Source organism: Maniola hyperantus, chromosome 4 (genome assembly GCF_902806685.2).
Source record: "Maniola hyperantus chromosome 4, iAphHyp1.2, whole genome shotgun sequence".
In the NCBI taxonomy this organism is placed as follows: domain Eukaryota; kingdom Metazoa; phylum Arthropoda; class Insecta; order Lepidoptera; family Nymphalidae; genus Maniola; species Maniola hyperantus.
This window is the reverse complement of record NC_048539.1, coordinates 9,120,140-9,145,913: the sequence shown is the minus strand read 5'-3', so window position 1 is coordinate 9,145,913 and position 25,774 is coordinate 9,120,140. Positions and strand designations below refer to the sequence as shown.

General features: G+C 36.0%; 1 protein-coding gene across 4 annotated transcripts; it reads right to left on the bottom strand.

The window, feature by feature from the left end:
- Positions 1 to 60: 60 nt before the first annotated feature.
- On the bottom strand, positions 61 to 20,284 carry LOC117981823 (uncharacterized). Of its 4 annotated transcripts, none has more exons than XM_069498342.1 (5): positions 13,333 to 15,105; positions 12,899 to 12,999; positions 12,686 to 12,820; positions 10,776 to 10,904; positions 61 to 5,362 (listed from the first exon to the last, which is right to left on the bottom strand). In XM_069498342.1, the coding sequence occupies exons 3-5, from the start codon at positions 12,806 to 12,808 to the stop codon at positions 2,933 to 2,935; spliced, it is 2,682 nt and encodes an 893-aa protein (XP_069354443.1). In that variant the 5' UTR covers positions 12,809 to 12,820; positions 12,899 to 12,999; positions 13,333 to 15,105; the 3' UTR covers positions 61 to 2,932. The 4 variants fall into 4 exon arrangements, 2 of the variants coding, with proteins under 2 accessions (XP_069354443.1, XP_034823920.1); XR_011236694.1 differs by lacking the exons at positions 61 to 5,362; positions 10,776 to 10,904; positions 12,686 to 12,820 and adding exons at positions 17,235 to 17,372; positions 17,936 to 18,073; positions 19,685 to 20,284 and having other exon boundaries at positions 12,910 to 12,999; positions 13,333 to 16,985; XM_034968029.2 differs by lacking the exon at positions 12,899 to 12,999.
- Positions 20,285 to 25,774: the final 5,490 nt, after the last annotated feature.

Below are 25,774 nucleotides of genomic sequence, written 5' to 3'. Positions count from 1 at the left end.
GTACCTAATTAAACAGAGGTACTTTAATCAATGTTCTTTACAATTAGTTCCCAATTACAATCATCGTAACTCTCACGTATCGCACATGGAAACCATCAACGTAACGCAACCAGATAGATCTAACCTACCCCTACCTAAGTCAAATATTAAAAATCAAGGCTCGCAATCGTGTCACCGTCCCTCAACCCGCACCGACCCCATGAGTAGTCTCAGTCAGTCGGCACCTATAATATGGCAGCAGATCTTTAAGAAAAATATTTACATTAACTATTTTACATTTTGAGTACTTAATATGTATTACCCTAAAAGTTCACATAAATGTAATGCATACAAAATGTTTGAGATGGACCAAAACTGTAACAAATTGGTATCCTTTGAATTGGATACGAAGACCCGGAAGACCATTAAAAAGATGGGAAGACGACCTTGCGAAAGTTGCGGGGAAGATTTGGAGTACGCTGGCCAGAGATAGGTGTACATGGAGTAAAATGGAGGAGGCTTTTACCGCCACTGGCGGCCCTTACATAGAACTTGAGTAAAAAAGAAACTTTTTTATTGTAGAGATTAGATTATTTAAATTGTTTAGTGTAAATATTAAGTAAGTTGGGAAGAATAAAAATAAGAATATCTAGTTAAGTAAACTATAGATAAAAATGTAAAATTAGTTAGTAGGTAAGGGATAAAAATAAAGCTTTTTTATTATTTATTTATTATACAAAATGTAACAGTTCCAACAATAGCTTAGAGTAAAGATAAACAAAAAAATAGCTCCTCATAGCTTTTGTTATAATTTTGACGTTAAATTTTGTTACGTAAACACATACTGTACTACCACTTTTATAAGTCGCATCGGCAAAATTCGTTTGCGCAGAAAAGCCGGCTAAGATCGAATGTAGGTACACCAATGAAATATAAACCTTATTGCTTGACGTTAATATTTTAAACACAAGAACAAGAGACTCGTGTAGAAGAAATACGGTTCGGCTACATTATGGTTAACGTCAATGCCCAACAACGCCTTTAATAACGTGATAATTTCCGCCGGTAAACAACGCGTGGAACTGAGTGGCCACACTAACGGTTAACGTCTAATGCTATTTACAATGCCGTTTAAATTGGTTTTAAAGTGACCTCACCACTTCAAGTTGGAAGTTAACGCCATATTTTAATGGATATAAAGAGTACATGTTACATACCCGCTGTTAACGCTGCTACACTGTATTTAATGAGTGTCAATTTTTAGGGTTATGGACCCAAAAGACCCTATTACTAAGACTCCGGTGTCCGTCCGCCTGTCACCAGGCTGTATCTCATGAACCGTGTAGTTAGAGAGACAGTTGAAATTTTCACAGATGATGTATTTCTATTGCCGCTATAACACCGAATACTAAAAAACAGAATAAAATAAATATTTAAGGGGGCCCCCATACAACAAATGTGATTTTTTGCCGTTTTTTTAGGGTTCCGTACCTCAAAAGGAAAAACGGAACCCTTATAGGATCACTTTGTTGTGTCTGTCTGTCAAGAAACCTACAGGGTACTTCCCGTTGACCTAGAATCATGAAATTTGGCAGGTAGGTGGGTCTTATAGCTGGCTTTAGGGGGAAAATCTGAAAACCGTGAATTTAGGGTTAGATCACACAAAAAAAGAATTGTGGTCATGAACTAATAATAAGGTTTTTATTATTTGAAGTAAGATAACTATATCAAGTGGGGTATCATATGAAAGGGCTTTACCTGTGCATTCTAAAACAGATTTTTATGCATCATAGTTTTTGAATTATCGTGCAAAATGTCGAAAAATACGACTGTAGTACGGAACCCTCAGTGTGCAAGCCTGACTCGCACTTGGCCGGGTTTTTATAGATAATGGTACGGAACCTTTCGTGCGAGAGTCAGACTCGCACTTGGCCGGTTTTTTTACTATATGAATATATTTTATTATTACCGAAGGAAGAAAAAGAATATAAAGAAAGAGAAGATGGTGGACTATAATGCACAGGAAAATCTAGAAATAAGATGATATCATCACTACTCCACTCTGTCCGCTCCCGTACCAACACGTGCATTCCTGTCGAACTCGCGGCGTACGTAACGTTGGTGTGACCGCTACAATGCGATAATCCTGCCGTTGAATCTCTGTGATGTGCCAAAATATACCGCCACCCGAGTTATCGACAAACGCCCAACGGCATTCTGAATGCCGTAGATCAAAACATCACGTTGATCATAGCTACACCTACGGCCTAAAAAAATGCCGTTGAACAACGCGTTGTCGGCCGTTAATGTAGCCGGGACATAAGCAACAAAAATAACAGGCGGACACGCGCTATGATTGGCTGAGGTATTTTCGTGGCATTCAAAAATGTTTTCTGCGCAAGTATATCGGCGTATTTTAGCCCTTTCCCCCACCTCAGCCACCCTCACAACGGGCTCTACGAGCAGCGGCACGTGCAGCTCGCAGTCACAACCGCGACGCGTGCGCGAACTGACTCCCTTGAAAAAGGATCCCGGATGGGTTCGAAACTAGTCGGGCTAACGTCGACTAAATAAGTGAGTAAAACCGGTGACAGATATTGTATATATCGGCGTAGCCTATAAAAGTTGTAGTTCTGTAGGTACAGGTACTTTATATTTATACCAGGACCAGGCGTTTAAATCGTTATAGAGGTTCATGGCGTTTATAAAGACATTGTCGATTTCTATTTTTCCTGTATACACGCTTTTTGTAGTAAATATTAACTATTAAACTTATACGTTTAATATCGGATTTAATCGAAAGTATAATCCCAATACTACTACTATACCTACTGGTAGTAATAATTAATTACTATTATATCTGTGAAATACCCGAAATGAAATAAAATTTTATAAAATTAATAGAACATAAATGTAAGTAGGTATTTCAGAGACAATTTTGGTCCTTTAACTACTATAATTCTTTCGAAAAAATAATTGACTTTAGCAAATTTGTAAAGTAACTTGTATAACTGCACATTGGACCACCAAATTTAGAGGCATTTGCGATCAGTTTAGGTACAACATCGTCACCTTTAAAGACTTTTAGTATTTCCCATTGCCAATTAGCTGAAAACTTGGCTATATCTAATTCTTTCATGTTGTGGTCTTTTGCTTTTATACAGAAAATATTATTTTGACTATATAAAAGCAAACACAGTTTTACTGGTGAGGTGCTTTCTTGTTCAAAAACCACTTTAAATTTTGTAAGACACTGCATAGTATTCGATATTGTATGTACACTATCTAACAAAATCAAGTTGTGCATCTGTAGTAACTTTTGAAAGTATCGGAACGGCGACTCCGTTCTCGTATTCGGTAATTCAACAGTGTGCAATTTAACGTATTCACGATTTTTTGGCACTGGTGTTAATCCTGGCTGATTTCCAGTAGAATTAAATTCAACTGTTTGGATATCCTGCATTTGTGGATAATAAACCAGATTTTGTTGTACAGGAATAACATTCGTGAATTGTGGCTTTGTTAAATAAACCATGTTCCTGTCATTTGCTTGCAACACAACATTACGGCCCTGGCTTTCATTATTTAATGTCCATCCTGTAGTTGAAACAAAAGCGGACGTATTTTGTTGGCTCAGAGCCTCATTAGACATTAGCTCAGATACAGGTTTAACTTTAATTTTGGGTAGCGTAGATTGTGGTCCACTATTATTAACGCTATTGTTTTCACTAGCATTTTGATTTTTATAAGCAGCAACATTTGGCATATCAACTGGCGGCGCAAGTGACACAGTGGATGTTATAATAGGCATATGAAGTATTTCATCACTTTTTTCTATATGTTGTTCTGAATGTTCAATTACTTCAGAGTCACTTGAGCATATTTTGGTAATTGATGCTGGCTCGTTAAATGTATTTTTTTTCGGTAGCTGCTTAGGGTTTGCCACTGGATTAGCATTTAGTAACTTTGTCCAATTTCTATCCGCATCCAGCACAGCACGTAAATAAGTATTATTATCGTTTACTTTCTCCTCCGATGTATCGACGTAAGTCGGCATTTTGTCTAAAACATCGTCTTTATTTGAACTATCCCCAATAGGTTGAATGTCAAGTTCCTTTAAATTGCTAAAATGTATTAAAGCACTTGCTTCTTTTTTTTTTTCATTCGAATTTTCTTGACACTGTTGGTTTAGTCGAGTTAATTGGTTGTCTTCCACATTTTCGTTAATGCAAGCATCTAGTGCTAATTCTTTTTCAAAAACTTGAGCAAAATCTTCAGTTACATGTTTATAAACAGATGTAATCTTATCCCAACTGTATTTACTTTTATCAATAGCCCCAATTTCTTTCGATCTGGTTTTTATTGTAACTTTGGTGTCTACTTTTGGAACCCAAACTACTTCAAGATTTTTATGTTCCATGTATCTCAAAAGTCCTGTGGTGTTAACTCCTTTATCGTGAATAACTTTCCTTCCTATGCTTAATATTTTATGTTTAAGAGACGATTCTTCTCTGGCTTTATTAATGTTTCTACCTTCAGATACGTTTAACCTATTCAAATACTTGTTAGAACACATTGATATAATATTGTGAATCATTTTATCGTTGGCTGTCTTTGCTTGTTCACGATATGGTGTTACCGATTTGTTCGTTTTTACACTACTTTTTGTAGAGTTGCTGTCAGAGTCTTCTATATCCACACATTCAATATCGGAAACAATTTGTGTGTTTTCACCTTTTCCAGGTCTTCTAATTTTGGCTGATTTTTCATGATCAGACTTCTCAAAATTTTGATCAATCACAACAGTTTCGTTTGAGCTTCTAGAAATCAGACGTTGTCTTTTACGTTTTTTTCTATCAAAGACGAAATCTTCATCAGATGAATCAGACACGTCACGTAGATCATTTGAGTTATTAGAGTAAAGAATATAATAATTTGCTTGTATGGACTGAATAATTTTGTTTTCGTCACAAACAACATTTTCTATTGAACCAGTGAGGTTTGGCTTTGATCCTATTTTATTTAGTGCTACTAAACAAAATGCTTTATTTATTTTTGAATATTTCGTATACCATTTGCACTTTTTTTTAACATGATTGTTAATGCCTTTTTTGTCTTTAAAAGTTTTTGAACAAAATCGACATACAAAATGTTTTGTATATTTGCTTTCCCAAGCTTTTATAGATTTTTTTCCTAAAATGGTCTTTCCATTTCTCTTCTGACTCAAATTGGATATTATACTTTCTGTAGAGGAAGATCTTGTGGGAACTGGTGTCTTTCTGTTGTATCTTGTTGCCCCTTCTATTTTATTTTTATTTTCCGTTTCAACCTGAGTGGAACTTACAGTGTCTTGTTGTTGCTGAATGATATTGTCTATTTTGACCTGAAAATTAAATGCTCTTTTAAAATAAAACAATATTATAGGGAAAATTGCTATATTCGTAACATCATAGTTTAAAAATGAAGTTACAGTACGCGGCCAAAAGTGGTGAACATCGACCTTAAGAAAGAGACAGTCGGCTAATTTCGGCTTCGTAGAGCGTTATTATATCTGTCGCAAACTACGTGACGTTTTGTCAGTCGTTGTTAAGTGCGATGAAGTGCGGTCGCGGCCGGTTCAAAATTTATATTATACACAGTTGTTAAAACCCCCAAAATTAAATAACTTTAACTTTCCAAAATAAATAAATGCGTGAACATGTTTTTTTATGATTTGTGCTTTCCAACAATAAAGATCAAAACATCTCTTAGAACTAGACCAAAATGGATTTCAAAGGGAATTAAACTATGCAGTAAAAAAAAAAGAAGCCTGTTATGGAACTTTCGTTTGAATCCAACCAAAGGCTCCAAAAATAAATTCAGAATTTACTCAAAAAGATTGAAAAAAGTGATTGAAATGACAAAGAGATCGCAAAATAATTATTACATAAAAAATTCAAAAAATAAATGCTTGGCCACATGGAAGGTTATCAAAAACAATAATGAATGTGCTCCTAAAAATCAAATCGAGAAAATAAAATACAAAAACCAAGAAATCACGGACCCAGAAAACATAGCCCAAACTTTTAATGATCACTTTATTAATCTTGCACTTGATACTCAGGGAAAAAATAAAACGAGTCACTATCGTATGCAAATTAATAAATCGTCATCTATGTTTATGACTCCCGTCACTCCTGTTGAAATCTATGAAACTATAAAGTCACTCAAAAATACCCAAAGTGCTGGCTACGACGGGATAATCACGAAAGTGGTGAAAGACAATTCTTTATCAATTTCTGGTGTCTTGTGTCACATAGTTAATTTATGCATAGAACATGGTAAATTTCCAAAAGCGTTAAAATTATCAATAGTAAAACCATTGTTTAAAAGCAAGGATAAATGTGACGTAGGGTGCTATCGTCCGGTCGCATTAATAACAATTTTCGCAAAAATCTTTGAAAAGGTATTGTACAAACGATTAAGCAACTATCTAGAGGAGAATGCACTACTGGTGAATGAGCAAAAAGGATTTAGAAAAAATAAGTCAATTAACTTGGCAATATATGATCTTTTCGCCAAAATTATGATGTGTATAGACAGGAAAATTCCAGTAGCTGCGCTATATATGGACATGACCAAAGCCTTTGATTTCGTGGATCACAAAATTTTGTTAAGAAAATTATACCTATACGGAGTGCGAGGAACTGTGCTTGACCTATTTGAGTCTTATCTTTCGGACAGATCACAAATTACAGAAATAACAAGAATATGTCCCAATAATTTCACTGAAATGGTATATCATTCAACGTCCCGATGCGTGCGATACGGCGTGCCACAAGGAAGTGTTTTAGGTCCATTACTATTCCTTGTTTACATTAATGACCTTCCCCAAGCGATATCACAATCAATGGTTCTTTATGCAGATGACTGCACTATCATATATGAAGGGCGAAATGTACAAAACTATATAACGTAAATCAATACATCAATTGATCGAGTAATTGACTGGCTTGACAAAAATAACCTAAATATTAACATAGATAAGACTAAAATTATGACATTTAATTGGGATGTATTAAAAATATCTAATTATAATATTAACCATATGGGAACACAAATAAGTACAACTACAGAAGCGAAATTCCTGGGTATCATTATTGATAACCAAATAAATTGGAAGGCTCACACAGATATTATTTGTAACAAATTATATAAGTTTTCTTATGCCCTTTATAAACTAAATAAAAGAGCAGATATGCAAACGCTGCGTACATCATATTTTGGATATGTTGAGTCAACGCTTAGATACGGCATTATGTTCTGGGGTAACTCTGTTGACCGTGAGAGAGTTTTTAAGGCCCAGAAAAGGTGCATCCGAGCAATACGAAACCTGCACTGGACTGACGGCTGTCAGTCACATTTTAGGGACCTGCAGATATTGACATTTCCCTCGCTTTTTGTTTATGAGACAGCTGTTTTTGTACACGGCAACCTCGACTTATTTAAAAATATGAATAACAGGAGACACCCATTAAGATTACGTGCACAATATTCGAAGACAGCGAAAATGCAAAAAAGCATAGTTTGTCTCGCAATTAATATTTATAACAAAGTATCAAATGAGATAAAGAAACTGCCCATGACTAGTTTTAAAACATCACTAAAGACATTTTTGATAAGCAAAGCTTATTATTCTATTAAGGAGTATCTTAATGAATCGAGCATAATTTAATGATTACTTAATGCACGATTTACTTTTATTTAATATACATTACACCCATTACATTAACTTAAAATTTTGAATAATAACCTCATTTTAACTCAACATTGTTCTTATCCGACTATTTGGCATTTTATTCTTATTTGACATATTTCATTACCAGACACATTTTTACCTTATTTTTAAAATATGTACGAGTAATATTATCAGAACTCGATGCTAGGTATAACATAACATATTGCATGCTAATAGGCAGAATTTGGCTGTACCTTTTTGTTTTTGTAACATCTCAACTGTTTACCCATATTCGCAATAAAGAAATTTGTATTTGTATTTGTATTTGTATATTATTTTACTCCAACCTAAAGACAGCACTTATAGAACAAAACCGGCCAAGTGCGAGTCAGGCTCGCCCAACGAGGGTTCCGTAGTACTACAGTCGTATTTTTTCGACATTTTGCACGATAATTCGAAAACTATGATGCATAAAAATCTGTTTTAGAATGTACAAGTAAAGCCTTTTCATATGATACCCCACTTGGTATAGTAATCTTACTTTGAAAGTTGAAAGTAGCAATATTTGTTTATCAACACATTTTAATTTTTTTTCCTTGTGATGTGACCACAAATTCCCGGTTTTCAGATTTTTCACCTAATGTCTAATAAGATAAGACCTACCTACCTGCCAAATTTCATGATTCTAGGTCAACGGGAAGTACTCTGTAGATTTCTTGACAGACAGACAGACAACAAAGTGATCCTATAAGGGTTCCGTATTTCCTTTTGAGGTACGGAACCCTAAAAAAACCGGCCAAGTGCGAGTCAGGCATTTTGCACGATATTTCAAAAACTATAATGCATAAATGATGGTTTATTGCTACACGAGAAACTATGTGGTTTATATAACTTGTGTATAAGATATTCGTATCTTCCCCATAATTTAATGAAAACAATAGTTGTCCCGATCGCAAAAAATAAAACTGGGGACTTGGGATCGCCTGCTAACTATCGTCCTATTTCCCTGGGTACAGTAATAGGTAAAATTTTGGAACGTCTTTTGCAACCAGAACTGCTTAGGAATGTGGTAATCGACGACGCACAGTTTGGTTTCCGACCTGGTCTCTCGACAGACTCAGCTATGGTTGGTCTGAAGCACACTATACAGTATTATACGAGGCGTGACACATCTGTATATGCGTGTTTTCTCGACGAGCCGGGCTTTCGATCTAGTTAATTATGATATTCTCTGGGAGAAACTGTACCGGTCTCAGGTCCCAAAAGAAGTTATAGATCTGTTGAGGTACTGGTACGGAAACCATACAAATACTGTGAAATGGGGCGAAGCGACTTCTAATTCATAAAAATTAGACTGCGGTGTTCGCCAGGGTGGATACCTAGGACACATCCTGACAGAGCATCTAAAAGATGACAGCGACATTGAGAGGGAAAGGAGGGCACTCTCAATTCGTTGCAATATGCTGGCGCGTAGATTTAGCACATGCAGTAAGGCCGTTAAAATAACCTTATTTAACGCCTACTGCCAATGCTTTTATACGTGCCAGTTATGGACAAACTTTCTTAAAAAGTCATTCACTGCAATACGAGTACAATATAACGACGCATTCCGAATACTCATGGGATTGCCGAGGTATTGCAGTGCTTTTACTATGTTTGCCGAAGCGGGTGTGCCTGACTTCTATTGTATTGTTAGAACCTGCCTCTAATACTCAAGGTCGTTTGTGAAGGAATGCCCAGCCCTATTTTTAGTTATTGGCTATCTGTACACCAGGATAAGAACAGAAAGTAATACCTGTGACCTGTGACATCTGATATGAGTTTTTTAACCATTTCAGTTAGTCGTAAGGTATATTAATGTATGCTTTATAATGTAAATTTTATTTTATTTTATTGTAATTTTTAAATGTGTTTATGGGTTTTATGCCTGACAATAAAAACTATATTATTTAGAACTAATATAACTATTATTATTATAGAACTAAATAAAAATCTATTCTGGTGGGTCATTGGTGGCTTTGGGAGATAACAGGTACATTTTTACACCTACCCGGTGTAATAAATCTGACGTCAAAGTATAAAGTATCTCCCAAAGCCACCATGAACTAAACAAACATCCAAACAAATGTTCGACCTAGTGTCGGGGACAATAGGTACGCAGAGAAACTTTCAGCTTTTATAAAATAGCGAAGGTCTGGCACGCCCTGGCTCTCTCTCTTTCTGTAAGCTCTGCGTAAGAATGACAGACGTAAATATGCCAAAGATGTCACTTGAATAGCTTGGATTTGGATCCGAGATCGGATTAGTGCGTAAGCAATATCCGAGATCGGTCCGAGTTTTTTAATTTCCTTACGGCGATTACGCATTGCACTTCCGTCATCCAAGTTCTATCCGCCATCCGTGAGAATACCAGCGATTATCTACGACATATGTCATAAGCTCCCACACAAAACAAAAAGGAACGTATTTTCACGGACTCGGATCGGATGAGTGCGTAACCGCCGGAAGTTTCACGGACTCGGATTGGATGAGTGCGTAATCGCTCTTATTGTTGTCTATTTAAACAGTAGATAAATATATAATAATAATCATCACGGACAGGACTATTCCAGCGAATAAGCCTGACGTCGTGGTGGTGGACCGGGCATAGTAGAGGTTGTTTTTGGTGAATCACCATCCCGTGAATCACCGTGATCACGTGAGAGCTGAGGCCGAGAAAAAACGCAAGTATCTCGATCTGACTCGCGAGATTTCCGGCATGTGGCATGTGGCATGTGGAGTCCACTGAAACCATCCCAATCGTCATATATGCGAATGAGTTGATCCCAGTCAGCCTCACTCACCATCTGAGGTGACTGGGGTTCGGTTGTCAGTTCAGTTGCAGCCAGGATGCAAGAACCGGTGTTACTAGACTCGGCTAGGATAGTCCACTGATTTCTCAACCTGTGGCCCTGACCCCCGTGGTTTTCGACTCTCAGGTGTGCAGGTTTCTTCTCGATGTTTTCCTTCGCCGCGAAACCAAATGATATTTAATTGATTTAAAAAACGAGTATATAACAATAACTAAAAGAAAACTTACATTTGAGCTCAATTTGGACTTCAGATTTTTTTGCTTTTCTTGAAAAATTTGTTTTATACCAGCATATTGACTCAAAATAGATTCACATTTTTTACAAACTAGTTGTGGTAGACCATCAAACGGTTCGACCTGAAAAAATACACACAAGCTGTTTATAAAAAATAAAAGCAAAAACAATATTTTCTAATAAAAACTGATTACAGTAGCCAGCAAGAAATATTGTACATCAACCTTTAGAAAGAGTTTACGGCTTCGTAGAGCGTTGTCTCTGTCACTACCTACCTATGTGACGTTTTGTCGGTCTCAACGATAGAATCTCTCTCTCTCTCTTTCTAAAAGTCGTTGTACAATATTTCCTGCCGGGTACTGTGAATTTGCGACATGATCCCATAAAAATTCCTAGCTCTAACTCTTCAACCCTGATGCTGCAGGGATACTGCCTACCTAAATTGTGGATTTTAAGTTAATCGGTTATATCTGTGGCTTAGACTACTGACTGCCTTTTGGAGTCGAGCTTTAACGTTCCGGTAGTTTAAGTCGGAGCTGTATAGTGGTGTCATCTGCGAACTGAGCTATGCAGTGGACATGAGGAAATCTGGGAACGTCGTTGGTATACAGCGCGTACAAAAGAGGCGAGAGCAGAGCGGGGCGGGGAAGGGTCGGCTTTGAGAGCTCTCGCCAGGCTGTAGTAGGCTACATGCGATGGCGTAAGCTCACTCAGCCTCCTGTCCCTTTGTTCGTCCTCTCTCTCTCCGGTGGTCAGCGTTCGGACATGCGTCATGAGCTAACGTTTAGCGTTTTTGATAGATCCTCCTCCTTTCGATTCTCCACAATTAACCAACATAGAAGCTTCTATATGTCAGAAGAGTATGACTGGCCATCCGACGGTCATACTATCATCCGTCATCTCTCTCTCCTTCGAGACTTGTTAGAGAGTGACATCCGTGCACTACTCTCATTAAGAGACTCCGTCATCTTGCCCGGAGACTTTAACGCCAAACACCAAAGCTGGAATAGCCGCTCCCCGAACACACGAGGACGTCAACTCGAAAGACTGACCCATCACCCCGACCTTAGCTTCATAGTTTTAGCCCCTGACACACCAACTCGATATCCAACGACCGACAGTCCAACAGACAGACCGGACATACTCGACATAGCTCTCATGAAGAACATCGCCCTACAGGTGAGTCATTTGGAGGTGCTATCCGAGCTATGTTCAGACCACCGTCCCGTCCTAATGCGGCTAAGAACCCCGCCCACCGCCTCCCCCCCTTCTTGCGCATGGTACACTCGAGAACTAAATCACTTAACAGGCAGCGGTAGGTTCCACCTCAGCTTAAGCAAGCTTAAACAAAGTACTTCTGAACTCGACTGTACAAACAAACAAGACACGTATAGCGAGAGAGAGACGCATCAAGGAACTGGCGGGAATGTAGGAGCGAGACGTGCGCTGTTACCCTCCCCGCTACCTCGGGCGACCTCAGACACCCAAAATGTGTGTTCTGAATGTTTAAATCTATTGCTATCCCTGTCCCCCAAAATGTGTGTACTGCTGTGTATAATGTTGCTTGCGGAAAAGAATGATGACCTGTTAATTTAGTTTCGTTTAGAGATTGTGTACAAGAGAATCGGCCCCAATATTGAGATTTACCATGTACCAGTCCATAGACTTCTTATACATTTTCCTGCAATCTATAAGTAAACAACTATTATTCTCTGTATTTTTTTCAAACTAATTAGGCTCACCAGTTTCAAAGGTGTCACAGATAGACATTACAACTACTTTTGAATTGTCAAATACATTTACTATTGTATATACTACATTTATACAGTAATGCCTCTACTATTGGTTCAAAGTTTTAGACAAAACTTCAACAGATGATAATATTGTTTATTGTAGTACTTACATCTATATCAAAACAGTACTTGATTTGCATTTGGACATTAGGCACTATTTGGTATAGCCCTGTCTCATCCAAACATAACCGACATTTGATGAAGAGTTTTGGATCAACTTCTATCATGCTCATCTTGACTTAGATCTGAAACAATTAAAATATAAAATAAATGCTTATTTAGTCAGCTTTAAAATAAGTAATTGTAATAGTATAGGTACTTACCTGCCTATCTAAATTCAGCTGCACCTATAAAATTAACAACTGTAGGTACCTAGGTATGTACTAATTGTTTATTATCTGATTATTATACAACTGTCTATTAACTAGAACAAGATTAATCTTGGTTTGAGCCTAGGTAAAGTCGCGTTTTAGCCCTAGCAAGATCAAAATAAAATACCTATGGAACTGAAACCTTGTAGGTATAATAAGTATGTATGGCATATTGTACCTACATACAAATTACGTTTATAGTAAACTCAATATATTATTTACTAAACAATGAAACATACGATTAAATTCCTGTCATAAACAGAAAAACAGCTGAAATCAAGCCTCATACAGATAAAAAGTAAATTGATAAACTGGATACACATTTGATTTGTTTAAAACAACATTTTCGCGGGCAAACAAGGTAAGATACACATTCAGAAACTTACTAATGCAATCAGAGAGATGTAACACTTCCTAAATCCGAACCATATCTTGATGATGATGAGTATTTACCGAATTAAAATTTCACACTTTCACATTTCACAAGCAAAATTATGTAGGCAAGGCGCAGCTGAGAGCTGAGCTGTCAAAAATGGTAAAATAATAGTAATAATAATTAGCACTGCCATCTATAGACGAGTAGCTAAACTTTTTCTTAACGCCATCTAGTGAAATTGTAAATTCTACGGAAAGAAAAACAGATGGCGCTAAAGTCGATATTAGACCATTGACCAAAATTAGAATGCAATCATCGTCGATATAAATAACAATTTATACTGTATATTGTGATGAAGGAAACAAAATTTTTCACGGTTATGGAACCAAATAAATCAGCGCCACCTCTTAGATACTAATGTACGACCCGTTTGAAATCGACGTCACTGAGGTTGCATTGGTGCTAAAATTGGTGCACCACTAAGTCTGTGCCATTTTGTTTGTTCAATAGCCATGTCCATACGAAGTAATATATAAGTCAATGAATGCAATACACAGTTTGTCGAAGGCAAAGCTATGGCAAAGCTATGGTTCCTAGTTCCATGGAAGCCGTAGGTAGAATCATTAGAATGTAGTAAATGATATGTGTAGGTATTAAAATAGTTGCTCAACAACCATAACAATACCTAGTATTCTGTGTCCCTACACAGGCAGCTCAGGGAGGCAGGAATATTTGGTCGAGCGTAAAATTAAAAAAAAAACTGGACTTATAATTTATTATAACTAGTTACTTTATATCATTTTACTTTAACTATTAATTTATGTTTTCAAAGGTTTCATACAAAATTATAAACAGGTAATATTACAGTATAGTAAGTACAGCAAACTATAGGTTCTCTCTACAGTATAGATTCCCACTAAGAAAGGATTTTCAGGAAATTCCACCCAGGAATCCGAATAGGTTAATTAGTTCAAGGATACACTGTTGAGTAACAATGACATATTTACTAACGAATCTCTATCATTGTGCTGGGTTTTTATTAATTTCTTCTAAGTGTTCTTATTTGTGACATTTTTGTTAAAGTATTTGAATAGTGCAATTCAAATTTTTTACGGTAATGAGATACCTACTTGTACCTACATGGTTGTTTATTCCTGACTAATTTACAATTGGATTTAATTAAATCCAAGTGCCAAGTAATTTTTTGCCTTTTTTTTAATAATATTTATTCATTTAAACAACTCAGTACAGTAATCAACTCTCTGGAATCCTGACCCCTAAACTAGGAAATCCCGTGTCTTAGGGGCCAGTGCCTTCCCAAACATAAAATATGAATAGTTAATAATTTACAGCTAGGTATTATAACTATTTAAAATAAATAAACCTTTGTGCACATCGATATATAAATGACAAGATAATATGGTCAAGCGAACAAAATTTTTCACGGTTTAGAAACCAAATAAATCAGCGCCACCTCTTAGATACTAATGAACGACCCGTTTAAAAATCCCGACGTCACTGAGATTGCATTGGTGCATAAGCACCAATGTGTCGGTAATTTTGTTTGTTCAATAACACTGCCCATAGGAAGTAATATCAGTCAATGTTTGTGCATAATAAATAAGCTCCTTTCTTAAAGGAATTACATTTGTTGATGAATAGGTTGGGATATAAAGTTATAAACCATGTTATTGTCATTTGTATTCCTCATATACATAATAATTAGGCTCTGATTTTCATTATTTACTCTCCACTCTGTAGTTGCAATAAACCAGTTATTTTGTTGAATCAGTGCCATATATCAGACATTAGCTCAGATATTGGTTTACATTGAATTTTGGGCAGGGTAGATTGTGGTACTTTGTTATGAATGTTCATTTTATTTGCATTTTTATTACAACGATCAGCATCTGCTCGTTCTTTGTTAAATGGCGCAAGTTGTGCAGCTATGGATGTTTGGCATGGCATATAAAGCATTAAGTTGTTTTTGTCATCATTAGTCTGCTTAGAGTCATTCTTAAGTTCATTTAAATATATTTCAACAATTGGTTTTGGCTCGCCAAATTTTTTTTTGGTAAGTAGTTTCTTAGGGTTTGCAACTGGATTAGCATTTAATAATTTTGCTCCTGTTTTATCCATATTCAGATCATTACGCAAAAAAGTATTGTTGCTCACTTTGGTTTCGCTATCGACATAAGATGGCACTTTGTCCGATACCGCGGTAGAAGTTTTCTCAACTTTTCGTATTTTATGTTTCTTTAAATTGCCAAAATATGTTAGGGTAGTCTCTTCTTGTTCTGTTTCAGTCACTTTTTCTTGACACTTTTGATTAACTGGAACTAATTGGTTGTCTTCATTATTTTTATTTATGCAAGCCTCCAGTTCAGAAAGACTTTCAAAAACAGGAGCAAAATCTTCATTTTCATATTTAAGATTTGGAAGCGATGTAATATTATGTGAATTAGCTTGAGTAAATTGTTTATCTTTACTATTTTTCTTTGTGTAAGCCTCCAGTTCTGAAAGTCTTTCAAAAACAAGAGAAAAGTCTTCAGTTACATATTCAAAATTTGTAACCGATGTAATATTCTCCCAATCAAAATTAATTCCATGACTGTCCTTCTTTTCTTTTGGTCTGGTCTTTATTGTAACTTTACTGTCTTTTGGCAACCAAACAACTTCAAGATTTTTTTGTGCCATGGATCTCAAAAGTAGAATGGTGTTCAATTCTTTACTGTAAATTATTTCACTTCCTATGTTCACTATTTCATGCTTAAGAGAAGACTCTTTTTGGCCTTTAGTAGTGTTTTGTCCTTCAGATTGATTTAAACTTTCCATATACTTGTTGGAACACCGTGCTATAATATTACTTATCATTTTGTCATGGATTGTGTTTGTTTTTTCTAAAAAAGGTTTTCCAGACCCAAAGTCTTCCTTTTTTATACTCGGTTTTGTAGAGTTGCTGTCAAAATCTTTTTTATTTTTACATTCAATATCAGTACCAACTGTTCTTGCATCTTTTTCATGGTTTGTAACTTTGATTACTTTTCTGTCATCAGAATTCTCAGGAATATTTTTTTTAATTATAATGGACTTATTTGGGCTTGTTGTATTCAGACATTGTCTTTTACGTTTATTTTTATCTACAAGAAAATTTCTATCGTAATCAGACAAGTTACAGTATTCATTTAATTCTTTAGTGTAAAGAATATAAAAAGCTGCTTTTTTGGACTCAATTATTTTGTATTTGTTACAAACAACTTTATCTGTCGACTCAGTAATGTTAGGTTTTGTTCCTATTTTATTTAATTCCACCAAACAGAATGTTTTATTCATGTTTGAATACTTCGTACACAATTTGCATTGCTTTTGAATATGATTATTGAAGATCTTTTTATGTCTGAAAGATTTGTTGCAAAATCGACACACAAAATATTTGGTGAATGTACTTTGCCACGTTATTTCTTTTTCTTTTGGGTTTTTGCTTTGAGTGGTTTTAAATGTTACATTTTTTGCATTGCTTTTTAACGTTTTCATGGTAGAATATCTTCTTGTTGTTTTTCTTTTGTACTTTTGTATTCTTTGTGCTTTATTTTTATTTTCAATGACAGCTTGTGTGAAACTTGCAGAGTTTTGTTGTTTCTGAATAATATTGTCAATGTGAACCTGAAATTTGAATGTTCTTTGAAAATAAAAATTACAATAAATAGCCTAAAAATGCATCTTTTCATCTACTTAAAAATTCTTCACAATTTTTTAAGGTTTATATTGTCATCTACTATGATTAGCTGGAAGAAGATGCTAAGCATTAGAAAGTTGAATTGTTTGTACTTTTACTTTTAGAGCAATAAATTGAAAATGTACAAACATTCTAGGGGTTTATTTTATTGTATTTATATACAAAGTAAAACTTACGTTTGACCTATTTGAGCTCAATTTGGTATTAAGAACTTTTTGCTTTTCTTGGAAAATTTGTTTCATGCCAGTATAATGGCTCAAAATAGATTCACATTTCTTACAAACTAATTGTGGTAGGCCATCAAATGGTTCAACCTGTAACAAACACACACAAAAAATCGAGGAGAAATTAAAAAATACATTCTAAATAATGCATAACTACCATGGGACAGCCTTCCGTGTAAGAGCTGGCACGTACAAAAATTGAAATATTACACTCTCATAGTATCGTGAATAAAAATGCAAGTGACATGAAAAGTGTGTCAAAAGAGTTATTGTTTTGCTTTTACTACTATTACAAGTTAAAAAATACAGCGTGGTTTATTGGTTTTAAACATTGGATCTAGCAAAATATCGTTAAGTAGAGTACAATACTTTTTTGCAATCCCATACAACACAACATCAGCAGTGATGGTAGGAATCTTTTTAGATGGATTTAAAATTATTTCGATTTACAGATAACATTTTATATACTCTACGATGAGAAGTTTATCTATTTAAGAATCTCAATAATCATATTCGTGACATTTAAAGCAAAGTTTATATTTATATATTGGAAAAAAATAATGTCGATTTGGCTTAAGATTAAAAAGATTACTAACTATATTTTGAAAATGCTTAGCAATTTACAAATTGAATAACAATTTTATAGCACTTACGTCTATATCGAAACAATATTTGATTTGCATTTGAACGTTAGGCACTATTTGGTATTGTCCTGTTTCGCTCAAGCATAATCGACATTTAATAAATAGCATTGGATCTACTTCTATCTTGCTCATCTTGCATAGGTACATCTGAAACAATAAATAGAGAAAAAAATGAATTTTTAACCCATTCAACCATTTATTATACTTAACGCATTATAATAATTTATATAATAATTTGTGCTTCGTGCACAGGCATGACTTTTCAACATTTGACGTCATCGCTAGAAATATGTTTTTCATCTCACTCGCTCGGAAACAATCCTTTTGCCCTTTGAAATCTGAGTGGAAAGTGGTAATTTTGCTCGCTAGCGTGCAAAGTAGGTACGAGTTGAAATTCGAACGTGAGGAACTGTGGTCTATGGTTGCGTACCTACTTACTTTTTTCTTTCTATTAAAAATACCACGTGACAATGAAACGTTTAGAAACGCGGTTCGTCCTTGCTATCTTTACTATTTATTATTATTTTCTAAGTATTAAGTGGCAAGCAGGAACATTTATTTTTAATTAATTAAAATAAACATAATACCTACCTACTCCATTTCAGCTTTATTGAATAAACTATACAATGAAGTTAGTTGAAATATGAAAATGGTTTTTTTTTTATTCTAAGAATTTTGAAGGATGATGGCCACTTTGGACTATGAAAAATCAGAAATTGTTAACGAGATGAAATTATTGCCAAAATGTAGTACATTGTTAAGGCGATTTGATACAACCAGCCGCAAAAATTCAAATTTTAGTTAGTTTTTCGAAAATAGTAGACTAATCATACATCGAAAGCTTATGGTAATGACTTTTGCGGGCATAACATTTATGCATCTATATGTTTTTTCATAAAACTTTGGTCAAAAATACTCATTTACTTCATATTTGTTCCTGACAGATAATTTTCTGAATTTTGCCGATTTATAAGTACCTTTCCAGGATCGGTTCTTTAAAAGCCTTATAGATGGCGCTGTTTATGCCCTTCCAAGGTCGAATAGTATACAATATAATATACATAAAATAGGTACGTATGGAAAAAGCTCTCTAATATAACCATCAGCTGTGTTGATATCATTTACCTAAATAGTTTTGCGTAAATATGTGGTGTTTTGTGGATTTAAATGTTCCTGGAAGTTATAAATAGTAAGAAAAGAAAAAGGAAAGTCGTAGATTTTTCTTAAATCGGAGATGCTAAAGAATGTTTTGAGTTTATTTATTTAGATGATCATTGATGTAGCGTTTAAAGAAACCTAAAACACAGCGGAAAGTGTCCTTTTTTATCATCTGACCTGGTTTTGATACTAGACTAATCATCTTCGGTCGAGACGCTCGTATAATTAGATATCAAACATCACAAGGTAAGTTCGTTTGATTCTTAATTATAAAATCCTATTTCCTTGGAAGGGCATTAACAGTGCCATCTATGAGGCTTTTAATGTACGGAACATGGAAAGTTTCTCATTAAACCTTGATTGAGTTGTCAAAGTTGAAGCACTGCCATCTATTGACTAGTAGAATGCTACTGAAGTAAGAATATATAGGTAGATACCAGCGATCACTGTAGGTCGCAAGATCCAAGAATATTAGATTATGCCATGACTTAACTGTGCTTATCATGTTAATGCATGAAGTTACAGGTAGCTCCATGAATTAACATAACAAAAGCAATACTAAAATAAAATAAGTAAATAAAATAATAAGTAGGTACCTACCCGATCTATGTCTTTAATTCACATCAATGATTATCAAGATTTATTGTAAAACTAGTTGACAACTAAGTAAGAAGGTAGGTACATAACTATCTGGTACATTATAATATAATCTACCACCATAGTAGAACGTATGCGCGTGACTCTATTTAAAGTAAACACTACCTACATCGATGGAAACACTAAACAAACAAAGTATGAAAGTAAGTTACCTAATGTTAGTCTGATCATGACGAAATTTTTAGTCATTATTGTTCTCGAACATTCTATCTAGATTCTAGCAGCGACATCTGGTGTAGAGAAGCAATACTAGCTTGTCAGCCCACAGTTATCAGAGCCATCTATTGTGAACTACTAGAATTGTGACGACCATCCACTTTCTGTCATGCTCGCGACTTCGTCTGCGTGGACAACATAAATTTCAAACCCCTATATTACCCCTTTAGGAGTTGAATATTTATTTTATTTTTCTTAGGGGATGTAGACGTTATAATAGGTATATGCCTGCATGCTTTGGCATTCAGATTTCAGCCCGATCCGTCCAGTAGTTTGAGCTGTGCGTTGATTAATAAATCAGTCAGCTTTCCCTAGCTTTTCGTTTTACATATTGGGGCTAATTCTGAGCACAACCTAATTTTAGAGTATTCGCATGCTCTTCTTACTAATGTAATATGAAAAGGACAGACACAGTTTGACAGTTCTAAATTTAATTTTTAGATGGTAAAACCCGTGATTTTAGCACGCACTCGCGAACCTACTGTTTAAATTTGTTTTGTGCACTAAAATTAAGAGTCTTTAAATGTGAAAGTCATGTTCCGATCCTTTTTTAACATTAGTAAAAAGAAAAGGATGCAGATACTCTAAATTTAGTTTAGAGAGAGACTAGAGAATCGGGGCCAATATATAGATAGATTACATTTACCACAAGTAAGGCACAATGTGCGAGCGGGTCTTCTCCGTTTGGCCGGAACGGCCAAGCGGGGGGTACGGGCCTCGAGGCATGGCCTCCTTAGTCCTTACCCGGGTGGGGCGCAGAACAACTTTGTGCCCTGGTGACTGTTTTTAAATCGGAATTTCACCGACTAACGGCCCGTTCACACATGGGAGTCCGTTTTTAACGGATACGTTATAAATTTATGCTCTGTTCACACATGGGCACCGTATAACGTTCAACGGATCCCTCATTACTGGATGCGATGTGTGAACAGAAAACTCGCAGTATACCACACAGTAAAACACACAGTATCTATCCGTTAAAATTCTATGTATCCGTATATTTCCGTTCCGTCCGTCCAGTATTCGATGACAAAACGGAATGTCATTTTGTTACGGAACGATATTTTTTAGTGTATACAGAATACTGTGCCATGTTTGAAGTCGCTCATACAACTACATACGCCATCGACGAAAAAAAAACGTACACGATAAAACGGAGACATGTGTGAACCGGCCGTTAGGCGGGGCGTCACGCGTTGCGATGGGCGGCGCGGCCCGCACTGAATTTAAATATATGGCGTTGTATGAGTGCGTTTACGGAGGAGCAATTTTATACGCGTTTGTTTGAATTGGAGCGTTTTTTGCGGCTGAGCCCGCGGATGGCATCGACGCGTCCCACGCGGCGTTCATCGTGGCGGCGCACGCGGCGGCAATTCTCGATGAAGCGATGCCCGCAGCGGAACCTTCTGCCAGTCTTTATTTGGAAATCGCATAACGCAGACGTGCCTGCCGCGTGCAACGCCGCGGGCACAGCGGCGGGCACCGCCACTCTTCCCGCCTCGCATCTCTATGAACAACATCGTATACTGTCATAATAGGCTACTTGACTCATATCTAATTTCGTCCAATAAATGATTATTTATTATAGTATTTTGCTTAAGACAACGAAATATATCAATAACAATAGGCTACTTGACACTTTTTTTAAGTTGGTCTTAAATGGTTAATATTTGTCCTATTATATCAAAAAAATTAACACTATATTTTTTTGCGCCCTAAAAACCGTAAAACTTTAATTTAAAAATATATTTTTCTTAGCCACGTGAAAACACTGTCGGCCATGTTTGGCCGATAGATTATCTGTGCTCTGACGTCATGCATTTGTAAACAACACCATAACCTCCCAAAGTTTAATAAACATGACTTCTATACTAGTTTACATGAAAAATATAGTAATTATCGTTATTGTATCATCCGAGAATGTAAAAAACGCATCGATAAAGACCACAGGAAAGTTGTGGATTAGAGTGCCCAGTGAAATAAATATACGTAACACGCAAAGACTTGCTTAAAGGGATCCTATATGACTAACGACTTCAACCCAAATTTATTTTTGCAAAGATCACTTTGTTGTAAGTCTTACTTAATAACTTATTCAATTTATAAAGAGAAAACGATATTTTTTTACGTTTACTATGAGTTTTTAGAAATATATAAAAACTAGCTTATGCTCGTGACTTCGCCCGCGTGGACTTCATAAATTTCAAACCTCCATTTAACCCACTCAGGGGTGGAATTTCACAATCCTTTCCTAGTGGATACCTTCTCTTTACCTACAAAGAACACACGCACCAAATTTCATGTATCTAGAACCAGCTGTTTAGATGTTTAGGCTGTGCGTTGATATATAAGTTAGTCAGGACTCTAAATTTTATATATATGGATACTACGTTAGTCCCCGCGTGACATAGGGATGACATTTCTTTGTTTACATATTTAATGACGTCACATCATGGCTGACAGCGTTTTCTGCGTTTCAAATAAAAATAAAAACTGTATTTTTTTAAATTGGATTTATATATCCATCCTGCGTTTTTAATAATTGTTATTGATATATTTCGTTGTCTTAAGCAAAATACTATAATAAATAATCATTTATTGGACGGAATTAGATATGAGTCAAGTAGCCTATTATTAAAAACGCAGGATGGATATATAAATCCAATTTAAAAAAATACAGTTTTTATTTTTATTTGAAAAGCAGAAAACGCTGTCAGCCATGATGTGACGTCATTAAATATGTAAACAAAGAAATGTCATCCCTATGTGAATGTCACGTGTGGACTAACGTAGTATCCATATATATAAAATTTAAAGTCCTGACTAACTTATATATCAACGCACAGCCTAAACATCTAAACAGCTGGTCCTAGATCCTACATGAAATTTGGTGGGTGTGTTCTTTGTAGGTAAAGAGAAGGTATCCACTAGGAAAGGATTTTTTGAAATTCCACCCCTGAGTGGGTTAAATGGGGGTTTGAAATGTATGAAGTCCACGCGGGCGAAGTCACGAGCATAAGCTAGTTTTTATATATTTCTAAAAACTCATAGTAAACGTAAAAAAAATTCTCTTTAAATCGTTTTCTCTTTATAAATTGAATAAGTTAGGTATTAAGTAAGACTTACAACAAAGTGATCTTTGCAAAAATAAATTTGGGTTGCAGTCGTTAGTCATATAGGATCCCTTTAAGCAAGTCTTCGCGTGTTACGTATATTTATTTCACTGGGCACTCTAATCCACAACTTTCCTATGGTCTTTATCGATGCGTTTTTACATTCTCGGATGATACAATAACGATAAATACTATATTTTTCATGTAAACTAGTATAGAAGTCATGTTTATTAAACTTAGGGAGGTTATGCTGTTGTTTACAAATGCATGACGTCAGAGCACAGATAATCTATCGGCCAAACATGGCCGACAGTGTTTTCACCTGTCTAAGAAAAATATATTTTTAAATTAAAGTTTTACGGTTTTTAGGGCGCAAAAAAATATAGTGTTAATTTTTTTGATATAATAGGACAAATATTAACCGTTTAAGACCTACTTAAAAAAAGTGTCAACTAGCCTATATGTTTGTGATTACGCGTGCGATGATCAGTGCCGCTTAACGCGCCGCCTCACCGTAAACAGTAAAAAAACGTACGACGCGCCGCGAGACGCCACGCGCGACGCCCCGCGTCTCCGTAAACGAGGCCTTAGGCCTGCCAATCTTGGCTTATGGCCCTAGTAGGGGCACACGAGTAGATTAGGGGACTTGTTCTGTGTTCGTTTGTTCTCCGCGCTGCGGGCGGCGTTCGCACTATCGCGCGCAGAGATGTGGAACTTTTCAGCAAGTGTTCCACTTCCATAAAATTTTCATAGATGTCTCTGAATACATACCTACTATATCGGTTCGCACTTGGTTCGCATAGGTCTGTCTGTCCTGTCTGTCAAGAAAAAGGAATCAAAACCTATACTTAGGGTACTTTCCGTAGACCTAGAATCAGAAAAATTTGGCGAGTAGGTGCATTTTATAGCATGTATAGCACAAATAAAGGGGAAAATCCGAAAACCGTGAATTAGTGGGAATCACCAAAAAAATTAAAATATATTCACGAAAAAATTCGTTTACAAAATCACATGTAGATGGCGCTGCCCGTCATTAACTTGCAGTGTGTAGTGTGTGTGTAATGTAATGTACGGGATCAGCCGAAACGAGCGACGTCAAAAGACGCTTTTTTGCCGCAGGATTATGCCTTGCCTCCTCGCACGAGAAGGGTTTGCCGTTTAAATGCTAAAAATAAATAGTAATGTCATTTAGTATTGAGAATTCTTATTTTATATTGTACCTAATATGTAAGAGAATGTTTTTATAGGGAGGCATGAATAATATTAGATGAATAGAAAAATGGATTGTAATTCGCATGTACGTTAGTACATTATAATTTGACTGGTTACATAGGTAGTGAGAAAAAATATTCTTTGTACGATAAGGGGCCGATTCTCTTACACACAATCTCTAAACTAAACTAAATTAACAGGTCTAAATCTAGTGCTATTTTCCGCAAGCATCACGATGAAAGGGATAGCAATAGATTTAGACATGGTATTTTAGTTTAGTTTAGATATTGTGTATAACGGAATTAGCCACACTGGTTACTTATGGGCAGATTACACCTACCGAGTACAGTGGCGAGTCAGTGTCCACGGCCGAGTACTCGGTTGGTATAAACACTTAACGAGTCCAATTTCTCCGCAATTTCTCAGCCACAGCACTGTCTCGGCCGAGTGACATTTTACTATCTCGCTTCACTACTCGGTAGGTGTAATCTGTCCATTAGCACGAATTATTAGCAGAGTTTCTTGCTGGTTCTTCTCGGTAGGAAAGGCATTCCGAACCAGTGGTAGATGCATCAGACTATTCGAAAGTACATACTTGTAAAAGTTTATTCGAATAAAAAAGATTATTTTTTTGGTATCGTACAAAGAAGTCTACATATCTTCGTCCCGCAAATTGCTATTGCGCTGGAACAATGTCTCATTAACATCTAAATGACGTCACTTTGACGTGTATTTAAGTAAAAATATACCATCAGCTCGAAACTTCAATCTAGTGCTGAAGTTACTAAAAAGGCGGCCACGCGCATTAGCAATTTGCGGCACTTTGTACGTAACTGGTTACGAAACACTGGTTTCGTACGCGGCCGAAGGCGCCCTCATCTGCGTAAACCTAGCTTAGGTACTTGCCGCTTGCTTGGCCGTTGCTCACTTTGCATGGGTTTTCGTACGGAATTCAAATCGTACAAACACGTACGAAAAGGCGCGAAGGAACGAACAAACGAACTCGTATTCCAGTGTGACGATCCGTACCTTGTCTGGAAGGGGCAGATTCGCCGCGAATCATTTCGCGCGTATACACTTGGTACCTCGACAACTCGCATATGGATTCGCGCGAAACGATTCGTAGCTAATTCTTCCCTTTAGGACAAGATCATAATAGTAATGGAATCGTTCATGCCTATTTGTACAAAATTGGCTAAGTTCCATTTGTTCTATAGAACTTGACGTGATTGGACAAAATGAGACAATCTATCCTAATTCCATAGAACATTAAAGATTTTACTTTCTTTAATTGTTCAATAGAATAAAGTAAACAAAATTTTCCTTTTTCGTGGCAGAATGGCATCAGGATCATTTTTAGGGTTTGAATTAGGGTGCCAACGGGACTCTAAGAATGATCCTGATGAGATTCCGCCACGAAAAACAAAAGTTTTTTATAACTTCAAAGAAAAGCAAGTTTGAGGTGAAATCACTGCTAAGATGTAGTTCTATG